Source organism: Terrapene carolina, unplaced genomic scaffold (assembly GCF_002925995.2).
Source record: "Terrapene carolina triunguis isolate 2854851 unplaced genomic scaffold, T_m_triunguis-2.0 Scaffold21, whole genome shotgun sequence".
Classification (NCBI taxonomy): Eukaryota; Metazoa; Chordata; order Testudines; family Emydidae; genus Terrapene; species Terrapene triunguis.
In genome coordinates, this window is record NW_020664372.1 from 35,829,846 (window position 1) to 35,840,817 (window position 10,972).

Genomic DNA, 10,972 nt, shown 5'->3' on the forward strand with positions numbered 1-10,972 from the left:
CAAAATACACAGGTCACAAGCTCTTTGGTGTCCTGAGTGACATGGTAGAGTCAACAGCTTAAAAATCCTCCCAAAGGAAGAGCTTCCTTCAGCCTAACCATTCAAAAGGCACTCAAGCCCCGCTCCTCAGAGGGACTTAGGGGTTGCTCTGCTCTGCATTGCAATGCTTAACCCCAGGTGCCCTGCTGTGAAGTGGAATCCTCAGCCCTGAGCTAGGTGCCCAGGCCCCCTAGACAGTGCATGGGGAGAGTTAGGTGCCTCAGAAAGGGGTCCTCACATGCCAGGAAGCTGAGATGGGAGCCACCTAAGCAAGCCAGGAGTAACATGCTGAGGAGAGGGACAGGGTGAGGGATGGGGAGAGGAGAGGGGCTTAGGAGTCTAAGTGGCTGACCTGGTGTTAGGGTTGCCAACTTTCTACTCTCACAAAACTGAATACCCTTGGCCCACCCCTCCTCTGAGCTCCCCCTCCCCATAGCTCGGTCTCCCCACCCTCACTCACTCATTTTTACCGGGCTGGCTCAGGGGGTTGGGGTGCAGGGGGGGTACGGGCTTTGGTGTGAGGCTGGGGATGAGAGATTTGGGGTGCAGGAGGGGGCTCTGGGGATGAGGGGTTTGAAGTGTAGGACAGTGCTCTGGGCTGGGACCGAGGGGTTCGTAGGGGGATCAGGGCTGGGGCAGGGTTTGGGATGTGCGTGGGGGGTGAAGGCTCGGCTGGGGGTGTGGGCTCCGGGGTGGGGCAGGGGATGAGGGGTTTGGCGTGCAGGAAGGTGCTCCAGGCTAGAACTGAGGGGTTTGGAGGGTGAGAGGGGGCCAGGGGTGCAGCTCCCAGAAGCAGCCGTATGTTCCCCCTCCAGCTCCTACGCAGAGATGCAGCTAAGAAGCTCTGTACACTGCCCTGTCCACAGGCACCAACCCTGCAGCTCCCATTGGCCATGGTTCCCAGTCAGTGGGAGCTGTAAAGCTGGCACTTGGAATGGGGGCACCGTGCTGAGCCCCCTGGCTGCCCCTACACCTAGGAGGGGGGACATGCTGCTGCTTCCGGGTGCTGCGCGGAGCCACGGCAGGCAGGGTGCTTGCCTAAGCCCCGCTGCACTGCCGACTGGACTTTTAACGGCCCCATCAGCAGTGCTGAGCCAGGGTCCCTTTTTGACCAGGCGTTTCGGTCAAAAACTGGACACCTGGCAACCCAACCTGGTTTGTCTGGCTGATGGGCCAGAGATAGGCACCTTCCTTGGCTTGGAATCATCAGCTGCAATCCCTCTCCTGGATTTAGGCACCTAAGACAGTTCAGTCACATAGGTAGCCCATGCCCTAGCAGCTGTGCTCCCTCACTCTGGCCCTACATTCCCCTGGGCCCTGGCTGTCTTTTCTGTGGGTACTGTGCTGCTCCCAATCTGTGGCCTGCATCCGGCCCTCCTGCTGCAAGGACTGCCAGGTATCAAATGTTGGGCATGCTCAGAGCACCCCTACAGGATCAGGTCACACCAGCAAGCTCGGGGTTCCCCTCCTACTTTGAGATTCCTGCTTCAGGGCCTCCCAGAGCTTCAGCTAGAGCTAGGACTCCAAGGCGTTCACTTGCTGGATGGCAGCATCAGGGCTTAGCCAGTTTGCATATTTCCACCAGAAGACACTTAGGCATCTATGGATCTTAGGAGCCTATCAGTGTTTGGCAGCTGCTGAGAGGCAGTTTTTAAAATATCAGTGGGGCCTAAATGGTGGACGTAGGCATCTAAAGAGCCAGGTAGGTGCCTAAATACCTTTGAGCATCTGGGCCTCAGAGACCGTAGTGATGAGCATGCTGGCGTCAAAGCCCAGACAGGTCGAGATTACAGACCTCATTACAGAAAGTGATTTCATGGCAATTCAACATCCAACAAATAAAAGAGGGCAGAGGTCTGACTGTAGATCTGTTCTGTGCACCAAGAAATAAAAATGCATGAATTCCTACAGTAACTATCACCATGAGATGCAGTTAAGTAAACGTACAAATCAGAAATAATCAAAGCCTTTGAAAAGGACACAACTTGATGAATAAAATGCACCATGATGTGCTGAAGGATACTGCATTTAGCCCATTATGAAGTAGAAACTTGAGAAATGTAAGACTGAATTAATTTTATGAAATGAGCTAAAAAGATCTCAGTTCTACTCATTTCCATCCCCAAGCCCCTCCCCCCCACACTTCAGTGTCTCCTAGCAGCAGGGCAAACTACCGAAAGGACAGTAGCCTCATCAAGGCCGGATTGTGAGCTGAGTTACATCAGTGTGATTCTGAGAAACCCCTTTCGACTCCATGACTAAGTTACCGATTTACACCAGTGGCCTTTGGTAAGTTTTCTGACACACTGGTACAAATTCCTACTTTTGTGTCTCATGCAGCATGGACACATTTTTAAAAACCCATCTAGCAGCTTCTCCCCGCACCCATAGAAAAGTAACCTAACAAGTGCATGTGTTGTCAACACACCTATTGGACTGCTGGCTCATGTCGTAAGAGAACAAACTATTGAGCACTTGCTCCAATTTATTTGGGAAAATAAAGTGCATCAATTGATATAAAAATAGTATTCTATGCTCTAAGCCAGGGATCGGCAACCTTTGGCACGCGGCCTGCCAGGGTAAGCACCCTGGCGGGCTGGGACGGGCTGGTTTGTTTACCTACCGCGTCCGCAGGTTCGGCCAATCGTGGCTCCCACTGGCTGCGGTTTGCCGCTCCTGACCAAAGGGGGCGGCGGGAAGCGGCAGCCAGTACGTCCCTCGGCCCGCGCCACTTCCAGCAGCCCCCATTGGCCTGGAGCGGCGAACCTTGGCCAGTGGGAGCCACGATCGGCCGAACCTGTGGACGCAGCAGGTAAACAAACTGGCCCGGCCTGCCAGGGTGCTTACCGTGGCGGGCTGCGAGCCAAAGGTTGACGATCCCTGATCTAAGCCATATCATTACATTAAGGCCCCCTTCTGCAGCTTTTACATCCAATAGTATTTATTCCTGAGTAGCTTCAATTGAACACAGTGACCCTCTTTGTACAAGTACCAGGGGTGAAAGTAACTTACAGGACTTACCGGTACGTCCGAGTCCTGAGCGGGCGTGTGGCCTCAACCAGAAGAGGCATGGCGATAACCGGAAGAGGCGGAGCCTTTCAATCTTGAAAGGCCCTGGGGCTCCGGCTGTGGCTGGGAGCCCCAGGGCCTTTAAATCACCCTGGAGCTACCAACTGCAGAGGCGGCTGGGAGCCCCAGGCCTCAGGGGCGAATTAAAGGGCCCGGGGCTCCAGCTGCCGCGGAGCTCCGGGCCCTTTAAATCACCGCGGGAGCCCGGCTGCTGGAGCTCCAGCGGCGCTTTAAAGGGCCTGGGGCTCCCCGCAGCGGCTGGAGCACCGGGCCCTTTAAATCACTGCCGTGGAAGCCAGTCCAGTCCGATACGGTGTACTGGCTCTTGCCGGTATGCCGTACCGGACCAGACCAGCTTACTTTCACCTCTGACAAGTACCACTCTGTGTGAGTAGGGTTTGTGGAATAAAGCCCTTTATGTGAAAATACAGTTTCATCTGAAGCATTTCCTGACATTTCTCTGCCTTCACCCCTTTTTCAAAGTCACCTTGGCCCAGATCTCCACAGGAAGGGAAGTTAGGAACATAAATATCTGAGGATTTGGACCCCTCTGACTATCTTTATTGTGAACCTCAGGACACCTGTTTTGTAAAATCTCTTTACCATCTAAATAAAGATGGAAAACTCACTCAAGTGACCTCAATTTATTTTATTTAAAGCATCAGAAACACAGTCCTTGTAGTTCATTTGTACTCGTAACCATCAATATTTTCTAAATCACGTTAACATTCATGTATAACAAAAAACATTTTCTGAGCTGTGCAAAGTACAAAGGAATTGTTCAATTAGCTGCAACCATTTCTAGAATAGCAAATCTGGCATTTTACAAAATGAGGCTGCCAGAAGGTTTCTTTCACTTTTTTTCCCTTGTAGGAAACGCACTCACACTCCCTCCCCCTCCTTTATCTTTCCTTTGTATGCAATTTAAAAATGGATCACAGTAAGCGCCAATCCCCTCCCATGGTCAAAGACTTCCTAAATGGCACTGGGTAATTTTCTTGTACCACTGATCAGTCTTATGTTCTGCAGTTGTGCTCTTCGCGTGGAATTGATTTGTCCAAGAAAATTATTCAATAACCAAGACTATTATGGTAAGCAATAAATGGGGATCAGAAACAGCTGATTTCAAAATATCAAACACCAAAAAATATTTCTCCTTATAGGAGGTGTGACTGAAAGGGTTATTTTGCCTTCATCATCTATAGTTAAAAATTATTATTGTTCTGACTGCAAAATACATTAAAAACACTGATTTTACACAGACATTTCTGTATTTTCTTGCATAACTGCTTTTGTCCTGTTAGATTTGAGCATTAGAACACTGAAATCTGGAACTATTTTAGATCTGACTGAATACAATATGATTCCTGTTTCATTTCTCTGGATATAGTAAATATACCATGGAACAGAATTTTAACAGATATTTAGCCACTATAGTTTGTCAGAGAAATCTGTTTCTGACAATGCTAACCAAGAATTTTTATATATATATGTGTATAGAACACATTTTGGGGGGGCATTGTCAGCTTGCTAGCTGACCAGATCGTGGCTCAAGGTGCAGAGATACCATTTCTGATTTGGATGAAATGACTGGAAAGATAGTGCTCTATTCTTCAATCAGCCTTTTGCAGAAAAAATTTCTTAAAGCTCTTATTGGTTATAAAAAGGCAATTTTCTCTTAACAATAACCGTTTATTTTACTGATGACTGATTACCACCTGGAACATGAACAAATGTGGTAACGTTACAAATAACCCCCCCCCCCATCCTCCCAGAAAATAATGTTTCTGTGATTTGAAGATGCAATACTTGGCCGCAGACTGTGTTTCTGGAATCTGTTTGTTACAAATGACAGGAAGAGAAACTTATTTTACAGAGAACAAAGTCATTCAGTTCAACATAAGTAGGAATGTTCACTTATACATGTTTTGATATGTGCTAGCATACCTGGCTTGAATGAAAACAAAACCTACACCTTCGGCATAAGAAATACTGGGAACAAAGTAATGGCATACACCCATTGGGTCTCCTCTTTTTACTAAAATCATCTCCAGGTTACTGCAACTCTAACATAGTCTTGAATGACCACCATATCCTGGTCTGGGCAAGCAGCCAGTCACTAGGAAAGGCAGGGCACAACATAGTTAAGAATATTCCTTTGTTACAACTTGGTTATAGGATACCACAACTGAATCTCTTTTTTAAATACTCCCACACTTGCATTATCTGATTTTTCTCTTCTTTGTTTGATACAAATAACTGCATAAACTTACTTTACATTTATTGCACCTTTAGGTCCCTTGTAGATGGAGGGTTATATTGCCTGATATATTTTGTATTGTAGCTTGACCAGGTTAGAACAGTGTTGAGAACTGTACATTTCTACAGTAAAAAAAAATCACATTTTGACAATGCTAATTACAGCTGTTGCAGTTCAGCTCTCTTCTCTCTGATGCAACGACAGAGGAAAATTCCACGATTCCTGTGCTTGCTGGAACCTGCAGTGTTCTTTTTATTGCCATATAAAAGTCAATTAAAATTACTCCTCCTGGAAATGCTCCCAATTCTTGAATAATTATCATTGTCTAGACAGATTACTGTGCTTTATTAAGGGTCTTTAGAAACTATATATAAAGAATGTTCTTATGTTCTTATGAAAGTGAGTTACATACAAACACACACACACATACGCACACACACATATATATATATCACCGCCTAATCTGATTTTTCTCTCTTGCTTCATGTAATGCTAGCAAACATTTTCATCTTGATGAAATCTACTTTCAGTACATTTCGGAATTCACATGTTAAATGTGAAACCTGTTGATGTTGATGTTGCTGTTAACAGTCTCTCTCTTAAGCCAAACAGGATCTTCCTAATAATAAAATAATAATAATCAAAGCACCAGATGTATGAAAAGCAGGAAATGCCTGATCTGTTAGGAATATATGTATATATATCATGTATAACAGTTCTTATATTAAAAAGGTATTAATTAGAGAGACAATGTGGGTGAGGCAATATCTTTTATTGGACCAAATAGTTGGTCCAATAAATGGTATTACCTCACTCAACTTGCCTTTCTAATATCCTGGGACCAACACAGCTGCAACAATACTGCAAACAATTAAAAAGGGTATGTCATACCAATAAAAAAAAAAAAAAAGGAATTGAAAGATGGATACTGGATGGGCAAAAAAATGCTGCATATAATATGGACAGATGATAAACCAAAGGGTTTCTACTGAAATAACCGCAATTGAATGATGGAGCCAGAGTTCTTCAAGGATCTGCCCAGTGCATCTCACAGGTACTTCAGAACTCTGATCACTAACACACTTACTGACATCCTTATGCAGCATATTTTTGAGGTATATAGAAAGCATGACACTAACATTTTGGACTTCTAATTCTTTCTTGCAGAACAATGCACAAATCTTTAGCTGGGTTTTTCCACACTCTCCCCTTTTCCCCCAGGAAATATAAAATCCCAGTTCAAGAGCTCCCTACTCTGCCTCCTGCCATACCCAAATCCATCTTGCATAGGCCAGTAATAAGAACACTGCAGCTCTGACAAATAAGTTACAGCAATATAACAACTTTTAAAAAGATATTTTCTCTATAATTTACATAATGGGTAACAGTTGGAGTTTAGTTTAGATACAAACCAAATGTGCATCCTCTCAGTCTATGATTCCAAGTGGAAGGCACTACTTCAACATACCACTGTATGTACTGTACATGGTTTTGGAAGCACAGCAGATACTGTGGTTCCAGAGCTATAGAATGAAGGGCCCGGGGAGTCTTTGGACGTAAAAATGGCAGTGGATATCAGTCACATTTCCCTTTGCTGTCTCTTCTTGTGCTATGGAATTTCCCCTAAAAGATCTTTCAGTTCAGAGAGCAGTGATGGGGAAGAAAGCAAGCCCTCAGAAACTCTCTACAAAGCTTCCGGGGAAGAGGCCCGTCCTGCCATTTCGCTGTAATGTCCCCTTATACCAGCCATCCTCTCTTTTCTTGTGCACAAACACAATGTCACCTTCTTTCAGTTCAATCTCTGCTTCGCTTTGAGGAGGATATGGAACCACGACACGATACCTTTGAAAACAAAAGAGAATACCTTAGCATACACAAATCAAATAGTATGACAATGTTTTTTGGAGTAGGACCCTCAACAGGGCACGGCCACGAAAGACAGGCGGCAGATTCAAACCAGCAGCTCTGCAAGCTAATTTGGTTTGCCCCATGTACTAGATCACCTGCATTTGCCCGAAGCCATACCTCTTCAGATGTGGTCTTGTCCCCTCTTAAGAGCTATACAGGGTCAGGGCTGATCGCTATTTAAATGGGAGACTTCCCAGGAAAACCATAGGTGACCATGTTAATGAGTTCAATAGATGACAAACTCTTCCTTCTAAATCAGTACTGAAGCAATGCCCCAGGATGATGTTGGGACCCCTGAGCTACTTTAGGTGCTGCCTTTTTAATGATATAAAACAGCTCCTGCTCTCATGTGATCTTCAATGACCCCAGGGCATTTTTCAGAAAAGGGCACATGGGATGTTAGCTCCAGCATCCTGGTCAAAGTCCAGTTTAGGTCGTTACACTGGGGCCTAAACTTCCTCAGAAGTTTCAGCCGCATACAGGTTTCTTTCGCACTTCTTGTTCTAAATTGTTGTGTAGTGTTGCGGTGCTTTTCTACAAGCACTGTGTTTTACTCCACAGGTGCCTGCAGCTCATAGGAGGATTGATTCCGCCACTTTTAAATACAGCTGAGTGGAAAAAAAATTCACAAAAATGTTAGTTTTCACCAATTCAACCAGCTTTAGTTTTAAACTATTCTGTGGTCTTTCGAGTGAAAGAAACTGGGCTCGGAGCTGGCTTTAGTGACAAGGCCTTTTGTGAAGACACAGCTGTGTATCCTTCAAAAACAGTTGTGTAAGTAGCATAGCCAGTCATGGCGTGGGACATTTGGTAGATAGCATGCTTGGCATTCAGGGGGTGACATGAGGTTTATAGCAACAGGGGGCAGAAGGTCGGGAGGATTATATTATTGGGGTGAAATGGGGTACGAAGGATTTAATGAGTGAGTAGGGGCCTAGAGAGGGTTTTGGATTGGTCCCCTGCAGTTCATCGTTCAAGGTGTGAGGGGCTGCCAGAGGTTATTTAGTGGTATATTGCTGGGCGTGGTGGGTATGTCCCCCCAAATCAGTAGAACTTGTGTGCTGATATTCTTGGCACAAACCTAAGGCCATTCCTGGCTGGGTGGGCCAGAAATTAACCTTCTTTCTCAAACTAAAATAGGTTGCACCTCAATCTCCTGTTTTGTCCCCTTTACCTAAGACAAGGTTTCCCCATGACCTCGTAAAGGTCCATCCAGGTTGCTCTGAGAGCTAAATCACAGGAGCATACAGTAGCTTCTAAATGTCTGTACTAATAATGGAGTCGCTAGTGTATGCGTTTGCAAATGAGCAACATCCTGGATTTCTTTAGACAATTAACAAAGAATTTTTAATTTCACCTAAAATTATTTGCAGTTATTCCAGTGAGTATTATTAGTAGTAGTATGGTAGTGCCTAGGGGCCTTGGACATATATCAGGGCCTCACTGTTTGAAGCAGAGTCCAAACAAAGAGGTGGTCCCTGCCCCCAAGAGATGAGCTGTTCAGGTATTTCATTTCCAAGCGTGACTCTATGTTAGGTTAAAAAACTACGGCTCGTGACTCAGGCTGGTGCAAAGTTGGAATGTCTGTTCCACAAGAAACTCTGAGAAAAGAGTTCTGTTATAGAAGAAAAAGTGGAAACATTAAAATTTCCTACAGAAGAGAAAACAAAATAATTGTTTAGAGATAATCAAAATGTTTTGTTTTGACAAACAAAATTGAGTCAGGGAGTCCAAGCTCAGAGGCTCCCGGTCAGCTCTAGCAGACTGATGGGGAGCTTGATGTTCTGGAGCCACGGCTGAGCTGGGGGTCTCAAAGCTTGGCAGCTGCGTCTCCAAGGCTTCTGGCTCCACAGCAGCAAGTCTGGAAGTCCCAAGAGCCCTTGCATGAGCTGGGGTTCTCGGGGCTTCAAGCTTCCCTGCTATGCAGTTGTCAGCCAAGTCCTGGCTACAGGTGGAGTTCCTGACCCTGGAGCAATCCGTATGGTGAGACTGCTCTAGAGACCCAGACTCTGGGAGCCTGGGCTCCCCAGCAGTCTACCAGTTGAGCTGGCAGGAGCTGCTTGTGTTTCATCAGCAGTTTGTCAAAACCAACAGGTGTTTGTGAAACATTTTGGTTTCAGCAAATTGGCATTTTCCAGTGAAAGCCAGTTTCATCAGAAAATTCCCAAGCCGATCTGTGTATAGGACAGTGAACATGAGTCTACCTCGGGTGTTCCTCCTCAGCACGTCATTTCAGCTGGCATTTAACAATCAGTAACGGTCTCGCTAGTTGCAAAGTAATGAATACAGTAAAGATAGTTAAAGAAAAGCCAATTGATTATTCAAAACATCTTCTGAAGATTACTACCTATTGCATTTGCTGCATGGTCATTCATTTCCAATTGATGCTTATAACAGTCAAGTATTTATTTAAAATGATGATCTGTCTTATAGTTAAATTAAATATGCACCGGAGAATCTCAAAGCACAACATTACCCTAAATTCACTGAATTGATTGCCAGTGGGTTGATACCACATCAAGGGCCTCTCTGAAACTGAATGACAGGAGTTAATTTTCTATGCAACCACAGCTTGGCTGCCTGCTGGCTGCAGTGAAACTACAGACTCAAACACGTGACAGTGAAATTGCTAGATCTGGCTAAAGGAACTGCTCACTGCAGCTGGGCCAAAGATCCTGTTACTTGTAAACATTTTTGGCCCCATTCAGAAGTGGGAGTTCTGCTCTAAAACCTGATTAGAAATTTTTTATCTTGACGTAGCAACATAGTCATGTAGAATATATATCCGTGTCAAGAACCATCAAAAATCAATTCGTCATCTTTCCCCTTGGCCAGTACATCTAGCCGTCACTTTTTCCTGTGTGGAAAAGCAAATAACAGAGGCTGAAGTGTGTGCTGCTGGCTGGCTACAAGAAAACAGTCTATCTTACTGTCATTTGCAGAACCGCCACACTTATATTATGAGGTTTTGCCAATTACAGCCATTATGCAAATGAATGCACACATTATCTCAGACACTCTGCTTCAATGTTGATTAATTAAATTATCAGACTGGAACAATTTTAGCAAAGACAATGCCAAACTTCAGCTCTCTGAACTCAGCTCAATTGAATACACATTAACAGCATTTTTGCAGTTGTGTTCCAGATCTTGGAGTGCTTTATGGACACAAGGGATCAAGCCTCACAACAGCTCTGGGAGGCATTTTTAACCCCATTTCACAGATGAGGACAGTAAGGCACAGAGAAGTGACATAACTTGCCTTGGGTCACAGTGAAGGTTTGCGGCAGTTCTGGGACTAGAACCCCTGGTTTATAGAGTGGTGTCTTAATGACAAGTCCATCCTTTTTAATACAGAATAGAATCTCACTAATGGCTGAGAGACCAATTGCAATTTACTAAATGTTTCAAATTAGCAAGAAAGATTATCAAACACATCAAAACCAATCTCCTTCCAATGTTGGCAATCCCATATTTGTAACAAGTAGGGTTGCTACTCATCCATTTTTCACCTGGACAGTCCAGGTTTCGGCTTGTGTATGCAGGTTCCATTTGACAAGCCCTGGTGTCTGTTTTTTTAATCTGGGGGGGAAGAGGTGGAGCAGAGGTGGGGCCTTGGGAGAAGAGGTGAAGAAGGGAGCAGGGCCCGGGGAAGAGACAGAGAAGGGGGTAGGGTCTCGAGGGAAGAGGTGGAGC

The 10,972-nt window shown here is 45.1% G+C and overlaps 1 protein-coding gene across 1 annotated transcript in view; it reads right to left on the reverse strand.

Moving 5' to 3' along the window:
- Positions 1–3,752: 3,752 nt before the first annotated feature.
- Positions 3,753–10,972, reverse strand: part of SH3RF3 (SH3 domain containing ring finger 3) — a 380,992-nt gene continuing 373,772 nt past the window's right edge. The window contains exon 10 of the mRNA XM_024224390.3: positions 3,753–7,210. Coding sequence (XP_024080158.2) covers positions 7,042–7,210 — 169 coding nt within the window. The 3' untranslated portion in view covers positions 3,753–7,041. The remainder of the gene's footprint in view (positions 7,211–10,972) is intronic.